This window comes from Epinephelus lanceolatus, chromosome 6, assembly GCF_041903045.1.
Source record: "Epinephelus lanceolatus isolate andai-2023 chromosome 6, ASM4190304v1, whole genome shotgun sequence".
NCBI lineage: Eukaryota > Metazoa > Chordata > Actinopteri > Perciformes > Serranidae > Epinephelus > Epinephelus lanceolatus.
The window spans coordinates 34157096-34177785 of NC_135739.1; the positions used below are offsets into that span (position 1 = coordinate 34157096).

The window sequence follows — 20690 nt, forward strand, 5'->3', positions numbered from 1 at the left end:
TTTCGTGACTACATTTGGTCTATTTTTTTTGTCCTGTACTGACCTTTCCCGTTCTCTTATATTTTGTCCTGATCTTCTGTCCTGTTTCTGTTCTTTCATATTATATATTTTTGCCACCATTTTTGCTATTCTGAACTATTCTGATCTTTTTTTCCTCTGGTCTGCTCTGACATATTCTTCACTGTTGTACACTGACATTTTGTTAAACAAAAGGTTTCTTTGAGCCTACCAAAACCTCTATGTGGGATAAACTGTAAATCAGGTTTTTAACAAGTTTACTACTGAAATATATTTTCAAGGAAATGGCTGTTTTAACAATCTGGGCCTTATTTGGTAGTTCGGCATCATTCCCAACCATTCTGACACAATTTTACTCTCATAGTTTATTGCTAAAACCAGAAATGGAGCAAAACTGACTTCAAAACATGGTTACTAACACTCCTTTCGATGTAATTTTTATCGCTAACATCTTTATTTTTACTAGACTGAGTGTCACAGTGATTTAATCTGCATTGGCACATGTATACAAGTTATTTGTATTGATTGTCTAAACACCATATATGACGTGTAGTCTCTTGTGTGTGCTGCGCAGTCAAAGTGGCATAGCGATGATGTCCTGAACATAAACTGCAGACTGCCCTGGCTAACAGTCCTGAGCTCTCCCTCGGGGCTGCGTCTCACGTTTGAGCTCCATCAGTTGGTAAATCGGTAAATGATCCTGGCTGTCATTTAATCAATATGAACAGGCAGCAGCTGTCACATATCATCGTCTCCCCTGGGGGTCGTTGTCAAGACGCAACATAAAAAAACATGAGTGTGTGTGTGAATGTGGGTGTGTGTGTGTCTTCTTTGGTGCTTTATTTGATCCATTTTTCAGAGGCCTTTATTGTGACGACCAGACTAAATGAAGAGCGTTCGCTGGTTTCCTGCAGTGTTCTGCTCAAAGCACAGGGGACCATTAGGATATTAAAAGAAGCACTTATTTTGTTTAAAGCTGAAAAGATTAGTTGATTAATCAATTAGTCCAACAATACAAAATTAGTTGCCACTTATTTTGATAAATTACTTAAATTATTAATTGTTTATCAAGCAAAGGAGCCAAAGAGTTACTGATTCCAGCCTCTCAAATGTGACTCTTGTGGCCTCTTTAAGGGTTGGGACAGCTGGTGTGACAAAACAAGCCAAAGACATGTTGGACTCTTTGGAAATTGTATAGGCATTTTATAGATTAATCGATAAATCGAAAACATAACCGAGAGATGAATCAGAGGTTCAGATCACTGTCCCTGCTCTTCAAAGATCAAAATAAATGTTCGAGATAAATTGGAGCTCCAGTATGTCGAGCACAATGTTCAAATGTCAAGAAAAACAGTAGAGTAAATAAAGTATGGCTCTGAATGGCGGTGTGTATGCATATCTGATAGCTCCACGTAATAGATTGTTTTCTTGCAATACGTCTGACAGATAACAGAGCCAGTGACAGGAGGGGTCTCAGAATGTTATAATACTGCAGGGGGTATTCCTCTCCTCTCCTCCTCTCCTTTCTTTCCTCTTCCTTTCCTCACCTCTCCTAACGTGAGACAGTGAAATCTCATCCAGCCACTCTGCCTGCCCTTATAGCCAGCAGGGAGGGACATGTCATTTCACTTGTGTGCGTGTGTGTGTGTGTGTGTCCCTTACTGCCGCAACACACAATGACGAGAGCAGAGGGAGGAGGCAGGTGGGGGGGGGGGGGGGGGGGGGGGGGGGGGGTGACAGGGCTCTGATCTCTCAGATAGGGAGATAGCCACCTGATTCAAATGGCTCGCTTGTTCCCTGCAGTCACTTGATCGGCGTGTGAACTGACTCCTCTCTTATTTACAATCAAATGCTGCTGCACTGACCTGCCCAACCCAACCCCGGCCAGACCTGTCTCTCTCCCTCTCCCTCTCCCTCTCTGCCCTATATTTTCCATGTCTCACCCACGCACACATACAGGTGTACTCAGAAACACTGTGATGGAAACTTCCACAGATGAGGCCAGTTATGATCACGCAATCTTTTGAAATATGAGCTCAAGTAAAGGTCAAGCTGATTTTGTTCATATTCATAAATGTGTGTTCTGTTACTCTTTATCAGCACTCAATATCACATAATATTAAACCTAAAGCCACTTCATCACAGCTTTAATGTTGGATTAGGTATTAGGTCTTGCCCGGTACACAGGATGCAATATATCAAGAAGCATCAAAAGCAGTGTGTTCAGAGTAAACTGAGATAAAAGTGAGTTGTACAGTGACAATAGAAATTATATTTTTAAGAAAAGGATATCTAAGATTACCATATGAACATACTGTCTCATGAAAACAACTAGTGTAAAGCTTTTTGTGAAGCAGAATTTGACTAAAAGTTACAGATCAGCTTCAGAAAATGATGTTTGCTGGTTTCCCTGAGCGGAAAAGACCTTGTAGCTTTGTGATTTATGTGGGGTTGAAGATGAAGTCCATGTCATGCATCATTAGGGTCCGGGCAGCTAAGATGCCAGGACACTATTGTAATCCTAGGTATTCTTCTTCTTTCTTCTTCTGAGGAAATCATACTTCCCATGGGTGAAAACTCACCAGACTTTGCACAAAGGTCCAGTCTCATGCCAGATATCCTCAGCTGTAAACTCAAGCCAATAGTCCTGATGATGGCGCTACAGCAAGCGTCTAAAGTTCAAAACTGAACTTGAAAATTCATAACAAATCAACCATACCTGCTACAACTTCACAACTGTCATCAAACTGTAGCCCTAATACTGAAGAAACTTTTGTACACTTAAACCTATTAAAATTATTAAGGTCATCACTCTGTTTTTTTCAAAAACTGTAAAACTTCTTAAACCTATCTCCTCCCACAATTTTTGCTCAATTGACACCAAACTTGCTACAGAGCATCTTCAGACTGTCCTACAAAAACTACCTTTCTCAGATTTTTGATTTATAAAAAATTGAGCCTACAGTGCATCAAAATGTTTGACTGTAAACGGTACTGTAAACATATACATGCAAATTCTTGCTAAATAAATCTTCAATGTTCATGAAAAAAATGACAAAATTCTAGAGTCATGGTAGATGATGTGTGGCAAATTTCAGAATTTTATCTCAAAAACTGAATTTTTGACAGCATTTTGAATTTTGCTCTAATGTGAACAATTGGAGTCAATGTAAAAATGGCAATTTTAAACATCAGTTTTTCGCTTATGGAGCAAATCAATCATTGTTACAAACAAATTACCAACATCTCCATGCTGTCTAGGTGCAATATGTGTATTTTCAGATTTTTGTCTTAATAACTGAATTTTTTTTTACAGTGGTTTGAAATCTGCCTTTCCATGCATGGATGGCTGCTTTCCTATACAACAGTGAATGACTTACTCAATTTGTGAAGCCACTGTTGAGTAGCTACTTGCCAATTAGCTCAGAGCGGTAGATGACTGTCTTAGGTTCCAGAGGTTGCTCAGAATTGCCTAAAAATGCCCGGACCCACCCATCGCTGCACAGCAACTATAATTGTTCATTTTATGATTTCTTAAAGGCTACACCTTTTTAGTAAAATGTCCTTAATTTCTGATGAGTTTTTGTGGGTGAATGATTGTGACCAACTACAGCTGTGGTTTTAGGTGTTATTTGTAAGTTTACTATTTGCAATTTCATGTAAGATGTTATGCTCATGCAAAGAAGGTGTCTTGTCAGTCCATGTGAGATGGGCACCTAAATATGTGCATGACACAATAAGTATCATAACTAACTGACAGTATATGCAGAGTAAGTTCATATCTTTCAATTTAAGATCCAAGGGTTTTTGGTGATGTTTTATTTGATCGCTATGCTTTGCTCCTATTCAACATACTGTGCTGTGACTTCCTAATGCAGAAACCAATAACGCCAACCAATGAGACGTCTTCTAATCTAATCTCATCTCATCTAATCCAGTTTAACCCAATCTAATCTGTGTTTTAATGGTTTACGCCTACGCTTAAGATGGTAGAAGATATTGTCAAGACTACCACCGGGCTACACTGATTTAAGAACAATATTACCAGGATCTAAACCATTGAATTTAAAGGGACAATTCAATGCAAAATCAAAAAGACATATTTTTCCTCTTACCTGTAGAGCAATTTACCAGCCTGGATTGTTTTGCGTGAGTTGCAGAGTGTTGGAGATATCGGCCGCAGAGATGTCTGCCTTTTCTCAATTACAATGGAACTAAATGGCACTCAGCTTGTGGTGCTCAAAGCGCAAAATAACAATTGAAAAACTCAACAGCAATGTCTCTTTCAAGAAATCATGATCCGGTTACTCAAGATAATCCACAGACCTTGTTGTGAACAGTTTCGTGTAGGAACTATTTTCTTTCTACTGAGCTTAACCTATCAACCATATCAATGCGCAGAAGGAAGCGTGCATCTACTGCTAGCTCGCCTGAATGTTTCAGCTCAGCCAAGGAGGAGATGATGAGTAGATGCACACTTCCTTCTACACAGTAATATGGTCAGTGGGTGTAGTTTGGGAGAAAGAAAAAGTTCCTACATGAAACTGCTCACAACAAGGTCTGTGGACTATCTTGAGTAACCGGTCATGATTTCTGGAAAGAGATATTGCTGTCAAGTTTTACAAATGTAATTTTGGCACTTTGAGCACCACAAGCCGAATGTCATATAGTTCCATTATATAAAAGAGAAGCCAGACATCTCTACAGCTGATATCTCCAACACTTGGCAGCTCACACCAATCTAGAGTGATAAAAAGCACTACAGGTAAGAGGAAATATGTATTTTTGATTTTGGGACTGCCCCTTTCAGCGGTGAAAAAAGGGGCAAAATTCAATAGATGACACACATTAAAAACTTAAAAGTCCTTATGATACAAATTTCAGTCTATAACTTGAGGAACATAAGAAATCCTCATCTAAAATTCTTCCAAATGGGCCTTGGTCTGAGTCAGGGAGAAACAACTTCAGGCTGCTGCATCTGTCTGTCTGCCTGTCTGTCTGTAACTGTCCTGTCTGATTATCTCTCCCAGTTGGCCCCGAGGGGACACCCACACTGAAAGAGGCCACTCTTCCATTCAACAACAGCTTCTGTCAGAGAGTCAGGGAGAGGGAGAGGGAGACCTCAGAGTCACCAGCTCCAGAATAGCCTGATAGTGACTGATGCAATCAATCGAAATCTACACTAGAGTCAACATGATCGACTGGGAACGAGGTTTTACGCTTAATAAAAGAAAACTGCTCTGCATGGGAGATGGACAATTGTAGGAAAGTGAAGATGGGGGAGTCCATGCAGCGTTCTTCCAAATTCACGGTTCATTTCTTAGCAAAAATACAGAGAAAGATTTGAGCCACACGGTGACATGAACAGCCTTTAACTGCATTTCAGAGAAGCAGCAGTTCATGTATTAAACGCTCCATTATCACCTCATGTATAACATAACTGCCTGGCTCATATCAGCCACAGCAGTCTACACCAGTCAAAACAAAGTGATGTACATACATTTAGTGTCTCAGTGAGCTTTACAGATGTGAGATACTGTATAATCTGTAGGATGACAAGATGTCTGATTATATTACAGCACTAATTGTGATATTATCATGATATTATCATTATCTTAAAGATTAACGGTGCCAGTAAATCGATCATGTCACAGCTTTTATGAGCCGGGATGTTAAATGGTTATTAATTAAGTGGAATTTCCTTCTTGACAACAACCCAGAGTGGGCACTGCTGCTTATATCACAGTCATTTTCAAAGCTTATGGTGTTTTATGAGTAGTTTTCTGTAGGAAAGTTCACTCATAAAACATTTATGCAGGATTTAATCCAATGTCTGCACAGCTGTAGTTCCACTATCTTTGTGAAGAATACATTCTGAACAAAAAGTGTAACCTGGGATTCATTTAGCCAACACGTAGAATACAATCCAAGTAAACCAGCAGAGGTCTGCAGGTCAGATGAATAATTCACCACTGAAAGAGATATGACATTTCCACATGGAGGAATGTAATCTGGGGTGATGCTCTGTGTGTCAACATCATTCGCAGTAACAGCCCAGTATCGGAGCGCTGAAGGGTCTAAATTCATCAGCATGTCACACAAAAACATTTGGCAAATGACATTTAGAGGAGGCTTTTATCTGATTCCTGAAGAGAGGAGGAAATAAGTGCAGACTGAGGGGAAAACACAAGTGGGGAGTGTTTGTCTGAAGGATGAGCTTGGCCTATATAGCCAGAGTGTGTGTGTGTGTGTGTGTGTGTGTGTGAAGCTGAGAGCGCTGTCATGTTGATGTCACCAACAAAGCCTTTAAACAACTCCAGCATCTCTGTGACACTTTGTAATGTAAGCCTACCCTTAAAAACACATTAACACCTTGTCCTGTGGGTTAACACACATTAGCAACATCAAATAATGACGTGTGGAAATGCGATCGCCTATAAAACACTTTCAATTCCAAACAAATTTTAAATAGCCTTAATTGTTTGTTTAACATATTAGCAGTATTGGCAGGCCTTAGTCTGTATGGTAAAAGCAAACGCAGCATCAACAGTGACAGTCTGCTACAAGTGTTGGGACATTTTTAAAAGCAGTTTTTAAATTTATAAAGTGACCTTAAATCATATAATGAAGGCAGTTGTATAAAAATATATTATTGGTAAACTCTCTTAAGGTTTGTAAGAGTGTTTATATTTTGGTGGCAGTGCCTTATTCCTCAAAAAGAACAACTATTAACATGTTAAGTTTCTGAGGAGACCTCTCTTTAAACAGCTCAAAAACATGCTTCACATTATTTTTTCTTTAATTTTTTCAAATCTAAAAATCTCTAATTTAATGAGAACTGCATATAAACATGATTTTTGAACTAATGATGTGTTTCAATTCTACATATATGCATCATCTCTGGTTATGTCCCAATTTTTTCATCTTTATTAAAACCTAAAGAGCTTAGGTTGTTGCAAAATGTACCACTTCAATACTTTCCTACATATTTGGTTTTTAATAGGGTTGAAAGAAAAGAAAAAAAAAAATTTGAGAAAAAAATTTGAGAAAAAAAAGAGAAAAAAGGCTGAATTATTATTATCATCATTATTATTATTATTATTATTATTATTATGGTTAACATACACCTCCTCACTGCTGTTTTCTTCAGTAACACAAATCCAGATTTTGCATAACCCCATTTAGTGCAGTGTCATTTGGATTATGGAAATTACAATATATGAAAATTCATACAGTAGTTTTAATCTTAATTCATTAAAACACCCGATGTAAAAAAAAAAAAAAGAGATTATAGATACATATGGTCAAATAAAACACACTCACTAACACATCCATACACATACACACAAACACATTCATTTTCTGCAGCATCCATTCAGAAGGCTCGCGCATGTCCCCGAGGGCTAGAAAGGCACGCGGGCTGTGGACCCCCCTATTTTCCTACTGCCCCCCCTCACACCATTTCTAAAGCTTTTATTCTGAAAAGCAACACACGCAGCACAGACGAGCAAACTGTGGCTGCCGTGTGTACATCCTGCTGTTAGTACAATATAGCACTGCTGGAATAATGAGCGCTTTTTTTATTATTTAAATGTGAAAGTAGGCCACTTTATTATCTTTGCAGAATTTTAAATCAGAGTATTTGTTTCATTTGAATCTCACTCAGGCCCTCCAACATGTGTCTCTACACCTCTTCATCCACTTTTTCTCTCAACCGTTTCTGGATGTGTGACATTCTAAAATAGGACAACCCCCCTGCCGCCCTCCCCCTCCCCGTTTAATGTGCGAGTGGAGTTGTTGGTCAACAGTTGGGTCGGGGGGCCAGGCAGAGGGAGGGGAGGGCCGGGAACAATGGACGGTGCTGTTGTGTGCTGGAGTCGGTGGAGGGAAAGAGAGGAGAGGGAGAGGGAGAGAGTCAGGCTGATGACAGAGTGAAAGAGGTTAGTGTCTATGCTGGGAAATGAGACCAGAGGAGGGGGGTTCCTGTGTCTGTTGGCTTGTTAATGATGATTCAGTCCCATCAGCTCAACAGCCTTCTCTATCAAGGAATCTCTGAATGCCTATAAAGCAAGCTCAGCGGTGCCATCACAAGAAGCACAACTGTAAAAATGTAATTATAAAAAAAGCTTTTTAAATCACCAGTCCACTCTGATGATGCACATGGAAGTAAATAAACAAACGCGCATGTGCAGAAATTAAAATAAATCGATATAAAAACAGAATATATTCCTTTTAAAAATCAGTTGTTCCATTTTTTAATACCACAGAAAAATAAAACTGCCTTAAACCATTTTATCAGTCTCAAAAAATATATAAAGTTCACAAAGAGTGAACAAAACTGATTTTTTTCTCATTTATTCTCCACATTTTAAAAATGAAGTGTTATAGCTTGTGAGTGCATGCTATATTTCGTTGACAGTTCATTGTGAAACGAAAAAAATCTTTACTCCAGAAGCCTCCGTTTAAAAAAAAAATCACCCTGATTCAACAAGTGACGGTGCCGGAAATCAAAGCTGTGCATGCATGAGCCGGACGATCAACACAGCTGCAGCACCTCAGCCAACTGGATCACAATCTGCACCCCGTGGGTGCTGCGCGTTAGCCAGTCACTGCAGTGTTGCCGTGTGTGAATCCAGCAACGATTTTGTGTCTCCTCAAGGCATCCCACCCTTCTCCCCCTTCCCACCCCCTCGCCTCTCCACCCCTCCTGGGTCTGCCAGGCTCCTTGAGCCGGCCATGGGTGGCAGTCAGCCTGGAAACCCGCTGATATTGTTCCAGACGAGCGATGTGCTGCATGGGAGCAGGGAAATGGTTGTTCTGCTTCAGATTCTGAAGACAACAACCTAGAAATGGTTAGAGGCTGTGGCTCTGGGCTGGGCCACTCTAGACAAGTGATTTAGATTGTCGTGATTACTACCACTATACCATCATTCCTCCTACTATTGTTTTATGCGCATTTTTTTAAATAGATTTTCCTGAGAAATTATATCAAGAATGAGTCGGATTTGGTCTCTTTCTTTTTGCTTACACTGAGTGTGCAAACTATCAAACCATCCCCGCCTTTGCCCTCTCCCCCGCCTCCCCAGGCCCGAGGAAGGACATCAGTAAACACAGTCTCCAAATTTCCGGACAACAAAGGACCAGCAGACCGTGCGCTACTTTCACTTGGAGCTGCGCGATGGGCCGGTCCCATACAGTCAGTCACCTGTTGCTTCAAGCTGCCCGGATCAGCTAAAGAGCTGAAAATATCCAGAAAACAATTAAAGTTAAAAAACAAAAAAACCAAACAACATGTCTGCGTTGTGGATAATTGCCTTTATTTTTTTTTATTTGATTTGGAGACTTTGTTTGAACCTAAAAGCCCCCCTTGTGCCTTTTCACACTCAATCTGTTCACATTTCCTGCTGAAAAGCCTGTGTCCTCTTCTCGCTCTCTAGTTTTTTTTTTCCCAGTGACCATATAGTTTGTGAGTGGATCTCCTGAATTGGAGCTGCATTGTGCTCTCCCCAACAGCAGCCAGCGGGCTCAGCAGCCAGCACAGCCAGCCAAGCGTTTGACGTTATTAAATAATAAAGAGATGCTGATCTGGTGGCATTGTTGTGCAGGAAAAAAGGCCAATTAGCGTGCCGTTATACTGTCATTATGGCTGTATTAACTCGAATTAGTTATAAGACAATGTGCATATTGACACTTGCATTTTGCTTTTTTTCCTATAGGGAAAATTAGTCTATACATTGAAATAATAGCCTGCGAAAATCAGCGATTCTAACAATGTAATGATCTTCCGTACAGTGGCTTAGACATAAGAATTTGAAATATTTTATAGAATACAAACCAGAAAAATATGTAAACAAAACGTTCATTAAAATAGCCTGTAAGTAGATATTTCAGACTCTAAGGTTTATTATCGTCTTTCTAAATATCAAGTTGAAATTTATTATCAAAAATGATGGAAGTTGTTGTGAAGTTAAGGAGTTTATAATTCAGAAGTAGGCTACATTAAGTGGCATACAAAAGTAATAATATTACTTAAAATGTGTAGAATAATAGCAGCTTTTGTGCAGTGAGTTCATCTGATTTATTAGTGACCCTGTTGTTTTTTATGACAGAGCTCAGATCAGTGTGAGCGCAGAGCTGCAGGCTTCCCTTGGCAGGCTACAGTACAACAGGCCTTATATTGTTGTTTGTCGGCTCCTCTCACAGAAAAATCCCCCCTCCCCTCCTCCTCCTCCTCTTCCTCCCCTCTCTTGCACTTTCTCCCGGCTAATCGCTTCAAGAAGCAAAATAGGCATATGTTATCAGAGGGGTGAAAACTGAGGCTTCATCAATAAACTGCTATTAGAACTGCAGGTGTTGACACAAGTCATCTTTAAGAGACACTGTGCAGCATCACACCAAACAGTCCATCTCTATATTACTTCATTAAACTAAAATATTTTTCATTTTGATCCGTAGTTGTCTGGGGGGAACCAAAATTGTAAAGAAGCTGAACAAATACAAGGAACATTTGAAGGCTTTATGCTGCATCATGAATGTGAAATATTAGTGTGTCCGCCATTTTTACAATATAGCCAATCAAAGCCACGACACAGATATAGTTAAGATTGGCATTTGGTGATTGTTACTGTGTAAAAAAATCAATCCAAATAAATTATAAAAAGAAAAGAAAAATCTAGATAAAAATGTTAAAAGTAAGTAAATAGCTAAAAATAGGCTAAACAGAATCAACATTTTTACTGCATGGTGTCACCAGCCTATTTGGGCCCATTGTTATCTATTAATAGATCATGTTAAGAATTTTACACGGACAATTTTTAAAGTGACACCCATAATGCTCTGATGTGCAGTGAAGCAGAGGTAAAAATAAACTTTTAAAAGTCTATACAGTTTCGCACATGCATTTAATCATACTCGTACTCTGTCCGACAAGTTACAGTTACATTAAGAAGAAAGAAAAACAAAACTGTTTGTTGTTGTTGTTGTTGTTGTTTGCAAAGAGTTGTTGATCCGCTGCAAACCGTGCATTCCTTTAATGATGGCGCTCTATAAAGCTGTCAGCATCAATGAGCAGAAATGATAAACGGAGCTCGAGCCGCTGGTGACGTGGTGGGGGGAGGCGGGGGGGTGGGGGGGGTGGGGGGGGGGGGGTAGCAGAGGCCTCGAGCCTCTGAGAATGCAGGCCCAGAGCAGCGCGAGGCTGATGGCATGCTGGTCTGTGTCAGTGTGTGGTCCTATTCAATGGAAGTGAGGGTGTGTGTGTGTGTGAGTGAGTGAGTGTGCGTGCGTGTGTGAGTGTATGTGTGTGGAGAGAGGGAGCCCTCTCTCCACACACACACACACACACACACACCGCCCGCTTCCCTTCCCTGCACCTGCGCTAGATCAGCAGGCTACTGGCTGCCATTCAGTCCCTCTACCCTCCACACACACACACACACACACACACACACACACCAAAGCTCTCTGCTCTGACAGTTTTGCTATTCACCCATTCTTACAGTCTGTCTCTGTGATGAAGGCAGAGATGTTGGGCAGTCTGCAGAAATATTCTGAGATGCAAAAAAAAAAAAGAAAAAGAAAAAAGAAAAAAAGAAAACACTGTTTTTTTTTGGGAAAGAGTTTGTTTGTTTTTAACCTTCATTCACTTATACCTCCTTTAGGAATCTAGATTCACTTGATGAACTTTCCTGTACTTTGACTTGCAGAGCCATCCTCATATGAGACAGAAGCCTATTCATCATTACAGAGTCAAAGTCTGGCTACTAGGTCCTCCTTTGCCTGTATAAATCCGACATGGCCTTTATTCACATAATGGAATCAATACTGAAAAATGTTAAGTTTTTCAACCCATCATAATTAAAACAATTCATGCCAGGTTTGTGTTTGCATGTTGTAAAAACAGATGTCCGTCTGCCTCGGGTCTTCCTTAAAACAATGTCAATCAGTCAGGGAGTAAACGCATATCCTGTGTTTTAAAACCTGAGACATTAATGCATTAATTAACTTTCTAGAAAACATACACAATTTTAATTTAGTTATTTCGTGATAACGGAGGTGAGCATATCGGCCTCCAGGCTAAACAGCGACCATCAAACAGGCCTACAAATTAATTATCGGTTTCCATGATGACAACTGGATTATTTGGCTACCACAGAAGATAAACTATATTAAAGTAAACTAACCAACGGAAACACACATTAGGACCACTGAACCGCTTCATTTGCGGGATGACGTCATGCCCCCTCCTCCTTATTATCCGCAACGTGGTGAAAAAGGAAAGTGGCTCTCGTGGGATTACAGGCCACTAAGCTCGTTTTGTTTGCGTGTGTGTGTGTGTGTGTGTGTGTGTGTGTGTGTGTGTGTGTGTGTACGTACGGATGAGGGGGGTCATTTGACCTAATTTTAAAAATCATATAATCTCAACAACAAACACAGGATTTAGAAAGCGGCCAGTATAAACTGCGGATCATCTAACTGGGCTGTGTTCTCGCATTGTGGACTAATAGCATTTTCATTTTTTAAATTCTGCTAATTTATTTTTACTTTCCCACCTTTTATCAGAGGTCTGTCTTGTCTCTACCTTGTTTTAATAGGTTCACGATCCGCTCAACCAGAATCCTACAATAAAAATGACCCTGCATGCTATTACAACATTTATAATAACTCCTACCTGCCCATAATAACTGATTATTTAAAGTGCACAGAATGTAACACGTGGATGTTGTGATAAAGGCCACCAGAAAGAGCCCGACACGCGCCAGGTTATCATAGATAACATCTGGGAGCTTTTTTTGTTTTTTAAAGCGGGGGCATAAAAAAGCAGAGGCGCGCGCTTACCACCTGTTGCAGTCCAAATATCCTCGAGCTGCGACAGCCAGACTCTGCACGCGAGCAACAGAAGGGGAGACGGATGGATGGATGAACGGACGAATGGGTACAAGGGTGGATGGAGGGTGGGTGCGTGAAAGGATGGAGGAGAACACCTTGACCGGGCCTCCCAGCTCCTACCTATATCACACAGAACACACTTGTGTTGGTCCGCGTGCTAAATGAACCATTTTTAATAACAATCTGAAGCATATTAACCGCACCTTTATTTTAACAAAGTAGGATCACGGTGGATTCAATCCACGTCCACGCATTATCCCCAGGTGTAACATTTTAGACACTTGATTCCTTGTGTCACCGTCAGCGCTGCTGTGCAGCGCCTTTATTTAATGTTTGAACAGGAGCGCCACTGAGCTCCAAGCGCCTCTGAGATTAAATCACATTTTGGAAAGCGCAGAGGCTAAATGCGGGCTAATATTTTTCTACTGAGATAGCGCGATATCAGTGTTTTCAGAGTGAACATTTATCGTTGCCCTACTTTGTGACTATTTGGCCTCTCTCACATGGGAAGGGACTATTTTATCTAAAGGCTGCAGCAAGAAAACACCAATAAAGAGTGACAGATTAAAGCATCAACTGTGGTTCTGATCGGCCAAAACTCGTCTACAATTAAAAGCCAACACCAAACCTGGAAAAAGGGGGCATCAGTATCAAATGATACAAGTGTGAAATCCTTTGCCTCTGGTTTTGTTTTCAGTTTTACAAGCAGCCTGGGCCTTAAACCCACCATCCTGACTGTGTCAACAGCCATCTTCACAGGCGTTACAAATAAGCCACAGCTTTTATGATACTCCTCAGAAAATATAAGTTAACCATCAAATACATCATGTATTCTCTCCATTCAAAGAGCTTTTCCAACACATCAAAGGTGCAGAGCTCAGCCGGGGAAAATAATCATTTCGCGGGGCCTCCGGGCCTGCAGGGGCCCGGTGTTCATGGAAAGAAAAAAAAAGAGACTTTAATGCGTCTACGCGTCCGACCTTTTAAAAACAACTTGTTTATCACCGGTGTTCTCGGCTATTACAACCAATTCAGCTGCTTGGATCAATAATTAATGGGGCAACCAACGATCCCTTGACCTCTTAAAGGTCCGGCTGAGAGGGAGGGTGAGGGGGAGAGAGGGGGAGAGAGGAGTGGACGGATAAATACCGAGGGGCCTCTTCAAATATTCATCTGCCGGTTAATGTGAGCTGCGATCCCCCGGGACCCAGCCTGCAAGACACAACGGCCCTAATCTACCTCGCTGTACACACACACACACACACACATACAGAGACACACTCCCCGCAGATTTAAAACCGTTAGTTAAATTCAGAGCGAGCAGTTAGCTCATCATAAGGATTAATATGAAAGGAGGGGGAGTAACCTGGCTGGCACAGAGACGCATGGGAACATTTTTGGAACCGGTTCCGTTTTTTTACGCAGGAGGGGTGTTGGTGGTGTGGAGTCACCGGAGAGCTTGAACCGTGAGAACCGGGGTTAACGGGAAACAGCAGGGCCCGTTTGATTAAACATTAAATTGAAATGGCCACACTCGAGACTTTATGTGGAGCCATTACATCGCGGGAGAAAAAGCAACCCGGCTGGTCCCGCTCGTCTGGCTCCTTTCAAGAGGGCTCACCTTCCATTTAGACCTAATTGAACATTTAGGCTGATAAGCTGCAGCTCTATGATTTGGAGGAAGAGGAAAAAAACAGAGCAGAGAAAGCGTCCAAAAAGTATCAGAGCCTATTAGTTAAACCAAACATCAAGAGGAACTGTTACAACATGAAATAAAAGCCTGAGCTCATGGGATTAGGTTGGTGTAAATACTCCAATATCCAGCTATGCTGTTGTCACAGTCAAGTGTCATTAGAAAATTAAAATGCACCAATGACAGAAATGCTGCTGTCACTTTACACATATAATGAATGAGGGTAATAACCCTGATTTATGCTTGTTTATGAACAACATATCTTCTCCCATTCAAAAACAGGCCCAAAATAATAACTACAAAATAATATATAAATCCAGTTGTTAAATTAATTTAAAAAGAAAAATAGGTATTTTAAAATGTAGCTTGGGCCTCAACAGAAATGCTCATTGATGTTTTTTTAATTTTTTTTTTATTTTTTTAGAACTGATGATAAAAGAGGAGAAATGACAGTCTATACCTGGGGATGTTGGGCATTTGGGTGGAAAAATCGTCCCCCTTTTGAGGAAACATGGCAACAAACTTTGGCTTGACGGGGCCATCCGCAGGCACTAGAAAATAGAAACCACGACGCACAAGCTGGATTATTTGATCAGTGGAGTTTAAAAGAAATTCTAATATTTATATTCATGAAGATGTAAAAAGTCAATGTTACATTTACAGTAAATAATTAACATCAGAAAACAGAAAGGCTCCACAGGCGGGTGACAATTTAACCTGCACATATTAAAAATAAAAATGACTGAGAAAAATAAAAATCAAAACTCAAACAATTTCAAGTATCCAAATTTCCAAAATTTATTCATTTCAAACTGCATATTGAAAAAAAATATACTCAGCTGAAATTGTAACTGTTATAAGGATGGTATTAGTTCCGGTATATATATACATGGAGTGGTTGGCTTCTGCGTACAGGCCACAATTTTTAAAATACAACTACGGGAATGAATTTTTTTGAAATAAAAACTTAAAATATCACAGTAAATATACAGAAATTGTACAAATCAATTAGAAAATAAAGAGCACAAGCGTCATACCTCTAACAGATGAAAAGTGGGAGACGGAAATATAAATTAACCTATATTTTAAGCTGTATGAGAGAAAAAAAAGTGTCTTATCTTTTTTTTAAAGAAATTAAAATGTTTAGTAATATTGACCTTAAATGAAAAAAAAAAAACAGCATTACCTGCTTCGTTTTTATGTCCCTTTTCTTTCCAAAGTTTGCAGTAATAAAGGAGCATAACTGATCGCTCCCATATAATTCCAGTTCTGCCATTTTCACTTTTAATATTTTCTGCAGAACTGGCATTGCTTTATATATAAAAACAAAAGAAAAGAAAAATGCAACCTCTTGCAGTTTAACAAACAATTTCATCTGATTGTAATGTTTCTTTGATAAATACTGTACAAAAGGTGATTGCAATAATAAAACATTTGATTGCGACTCCCACTTTCTAGTCTTCCAAACTTCATCCACCAGTGAAGAGGGGATCTCCTACCGTTCCTCTAGAGCTTCCTTAGAATAAAATGAAAGAAAAAAAGAGTCGTGTGTCCTTTTCCTGGAGACTTCTATACAACTTTTCCCACCCCGAAATTTTTCTGTACAAAAATAGTCCAACGTTAATAGTCCACAGTTTCTCTTATAAAAGTTCATTTTTTTTTCTCTCTCTCTGCTGTGTGTCTCTTACATGTGTGTTAACGGCAGCGTGCCGTTGATCGTCGTCCCGGGCACGGCGCTCTGGTAGTGCCCGGACATGTGTAGCCTGGTCTGGGCGCTCTGCTCGCTGACCTCCGCCCCGGGCAGGTACATGCTGATCATGTCCCTCAGATCTCCGCTTTGGCAGCCCGGGGCGGCCCGGTGGGACGACGAGGTGACGACGGGCGGGCTGGAGCTGCTGGACTCGGACTTCACCACCGAGGAGGGCCCCATGGAGCCCAGCGCGGTCATCCCCGGCGTGGTTTGCTGGGAATAGGACATGGAGTAAGTCGGGGAGCCGTTCATGTAGCTCTGGGAGCTGGTCATGGTGTTGTACTGCAGGGCGCTCATGTCATAGCGGTGCATGGACTGCATCTGGCTCGGGTTGTGCGCGTTCAGCCCCGGGTGCTGGTAGCTCAGCTGGTCCTGCATCATGCCGTAGCCACCGTTGGTCCAGCCGTTCATGTGCGCCGCATAGCTGTCCATCCGCTGGTTCACCCCACCGCCCAGCCCGCTGCCCACCCCTACACCGACCCCAGCTCCCATCCCGTTTCCTCCCGGAGCCAGCAGCCCACCGGGCAAGGTGTACTTGTCCTTCTTCATGAGGGTCTTGGTTTTCCGCCGGGGCCGGTATTTGTAATCCGGATGCTCCTTCATGTGCAGGGCCCGCAGCCTCTTGGCTTCGTCGATGAAAGGTCTCTTCTCGCTCTCCGACAGAAGTTTCCACTCAGCGCCCAGTCTCTTGCTTATCTCCGAGTTGTGCATTTTGGGATTTTCTTGCGCCATCTTCCTCCTCTGGCCCCGGGACCACACCATGAACGCGTTCATGGGTCTCTTGACCCGCTCCGGACTGTTTTTCTGGTTGGGGCCGGTGCCGGACGTGTTGGTGTTGCCCGAGCCCCCCGTGTTGGTCTGGGGAGCTGGGGGCTTCAGTTCAGTCTCCATCATGTTATACATCAGGAACAGCTTTTAGTTGGAGCTCCCGAGCAGAGGAAAAAAGAAAAGCCACAGAGACAAACTCCACAAGCCAGAGGCAGGACAGTGAGGAGCGCAGGGCTGCTGCTAAAAGTTACCTGGCGATTTTTCTCTGCAACTTTTTTCTCTGGACAAAAACAACAAGCACCAAGCCGCGTCTCCACACACTCTCTCTCTCTCTCTCTCTCTCTCCCTTCTCGGTGAGTGTGTGTCAAAGCGTGTGTGTGTGAGTGTGTGTGACAAAGAGCCTTCTCCCAATAGGTCCCTGCTATGTTGTGTCCACAAAACTTCTCCCGTCGCTTCTCCGAAAAAGCATCAACAAACTGTACTTTTTCGCCTCTGTCCGCCTGAGCCTTGACAACTCCAGATAGTTTTTGAACAAGTTAATAGACAACCATTCATGTGACGGGGCTGTCAGCGAATAAATGGCTTCGACCTGGCCAATCAGAGGCGGCCTGCACCCCTGACACACCAATGGGAGACATTAATTAGCATAAAGGGGCGGGGTCTGCTCTGCCCCGAGACACACGCATACACGCACACTCAGGCTGCCCATATGAGCCAAAATAAAGTACATATTTACTATTTCCAGACACATGGAGAGATTTCTCTGGGAATATATATACCGTGGCACTTTGTAAACATTTGCTATGGTGGAGAGGAAGCTGCAAAAGCTGGCTGGCTGAAATCAGAAAGTGTCATTTTGCAAAGTGTACGAGAAAAATAGGACTAAAAAGTTTCTAAATAAAAAAATATATATGTCTAACAGTTTCTACTTAATAAGGGGATTTTTTTTTAATGTTTTGGTTCACTTATTTATTCAAATGTGAAGCCTTTATTCTAACAATAAATCGGAAGTCATGCATAATAAAATAAGACTAGCTTAAAATAAATAAATAAATGTTTAATAAATTCATCACATGTTGACATTAATGGTGTCTGTATCATCTTATGTTGAGCAGCATTGTTCTCACACTGAGTCCCGGCCCGTGACACTGCTGTTGTTCAAAATCAAAAAGTCACTAATGCCCCCACTTACGGCCCCAATAACATAACAACACTTAAATAAACTTTGTTAGTTAACTCAAAGCATTGAATAGCGGTGGTGTGTGTGAATGTGTGTGTGAGGAGGAGGTGGGGGGGGGGAAGCCACGGCTGGTTTTTAGCGTTGAAAAGAGGAAAGGTAATCCAAGATGTTTCCCCCAGTCCTTTTGTTTAGTGAAGTTGAATGCCAACACACAGAAGGCAGACGGGCTCATCTCAGCACAAATAAGCGGTTTTTGTTTGGGATGTTGTCGCTACATCTGTCCGGACAAAGACCCAACTCCACTCCACTTCCACTGCCACAGTGCTGCTGTTGTTGTTGGGGCTTTGTAGTGGGGAGCTGTGGGGTGGGGTGTAAGGTGGGGGGGGGGGGATACACGGCCTACCGGGGACACGAGGGGAGGAGAAATAAAGGTGAGGAATATTTTAAGATAAAGTGTGTTTGCACAAAAGGCGCAGCTCATTCATATAAGCCTGAACAAGCGTGTCAGCCAATTAGTGTGAATGAAAAGCAGGCCTCCACCTGCTTCACTTGATTCTGGATCAAACCAACCACACTGAGATGATTATGAGATGAAAACCAGCATCATCGCATTTAAAAGCGGAATCACTCACTCATATAGTTTTAATGTCCAAAACGACTTAAGTTTTTTGGAGCTTGGAAGTGTTGCTGCCACTTGTTTTGCTTCTTTTCCTCAATCCCCATCTAAAGACAAGGCGTCCTGCTGCGTGACACCAGTGCCGCCTACTGGACAGAGGTGGGACTGCAAGCAACCCCAAACGCCAGACAGGTTTTTCCACACAGTGCAGAGCAGGAATAGAGGATGGCTGTTTTTAGAAGTTTCGTCAAAGACACAGGAAAAATATTATTTAAAATACACTTACCACCAGCAACAGTATAGAGCTAAAATATCTGACAAGAACAGGAGCTATTTAGTCACAACACAGCTTGTCTGGATCTGCAAGCCACACAATCCCAATAATTAAAGATAGATCAAGTACATACACCTGAAATAATTTAATTTAAATGCGTGTCTCGAGATTAAATCATAATTGAAAGTGAATAGATCAAGCCTTATTATTTTGTTTTAGTCATTTGATAATAAATGGAGGAGCGGAGCCCCCGTGCTCTCATTATGCCGGCCCCGGCAACCTTACATAAGATTCATCTTGTGCTTAATAGGCTGCGAGAGGCGACACATGCAGCTCGGTCCATTATAATGCAAGGTTGAAATGGGCCGCTCGGCTGCTATCTGCATCTGAGTGTGTTCCCCGCTACCTCTAATCTGCTTATGATAATAAAGGAACAGCGGGGCCCTGCAGCTCTCTGAAAGCAGGCCCCCATCCAGCCGGGAATGGCCCCGCATCCACAATCATCCTGAATTAAAGCCGTTGTTTGACAAAAACCAGGAGAAACTAGCGGGGCGGCTCCCTCGGACCACTTGTAAGCCCCCTGCTACACCAGGTTGGGATGGATACAGCAAATATAGGGAGCGGCACGCTGTGATATCAAAATACTGTTTTTGTGGTTGCACAAATTTAGGTGATGGGATCACTGCAAAAAAAAAAAAAAAACAAGCGACAAAAAAGAACAATATAACACACACAAAAAAATATATTCTATTAAAAGCCGCGCAGAAAGACGTGTCATCGTGTTTAAACTCTTAAATAAACTAACATACAAATTATAATTTATGAGTATCGCTGTTATATTGGTACATGTGAATTTACCCAAATAAAATGCAAATATCAACAAAGGGATTAATTCTGTTAAAGGGAAACAAATGGTAACTCTATATGGCAATGAGACAGACAGATTTCAGGTGAAATGGAAATAAACTTGTCTTTTCTTGCCACTAGGGGCCGTACCAGGGGCTGGGGATGTAGCCGAGAAAATACTTTATGAAAACATTAATAAGTCCCTCTTGGAAATAATTGTAGAAAACATATAGGCCTGTAGCGCTATTTTTTTCAACATGAATAAAGGAATATAATTGTTCATAATTCTGAAGATACCAATGAGTCAGATGCTCAAAATATTGTTTCTTATATGTTACAATTCTTCCTCTTTCTGAAATAAACTTGGACAAATATGTATGTAATTTAGCCCGACAATAAACAAATAAATGCGATTATGGCATAAAACATAAACGTCTATCAAGTTGTAAATTTGACAAGATCTGCGTCGACATGTTAGACTATGATGAATTCAAATATAAAGTGATAATAGTGAAATATAAAGTGAGAATATAATTTAAAAGGTGATATTCGGCAGAGTAAAATAAAATGAATCTGTATAATAATGTGATAAAAGCGCTTCAGTGTATATAAAAAAAATAATACAGAGCGTTTTGTTTGATTTGTAATTTAAACCTT

General features: G+C 41.2%; 1 protein-coding gene and 1 non-coding gene across 2 annotated transcripts in view; both read right to left on the reverse strand.

Moving 5' to 3' along the window:
* Window positions 1–20690, reverse strand: part of LOC117253921 (uncharacterized) — a 100787-nt gene that overhangs the window by 33090 nt on the left and 47007 nt on the right. The window lies entirely within an intron of this gene.
* On the reverse strand, window positions 15373–17677 carry sox2 (SRY-box transcription factor 2). Its single transcript, XM_078168997.1, has one exon. It carries the CDS (start codon window positions 17250–17252, stop codon window positions 16284–16286), a length of 969 nt encoding a protein of 322 aa, XP_078025123.1. The 5' UTR covers window positions 17253–17677; the 3' UTR covers window positions 15373–16283.

Coding starts and splice junctions, on each gene's coding strand:
- sox2 (XM_078168997.1), bottom strand. CDS start 17,252: ATGTATAACATGATGGAGACTGAACTGAAGCCCCCAGCTCCCCAGACC.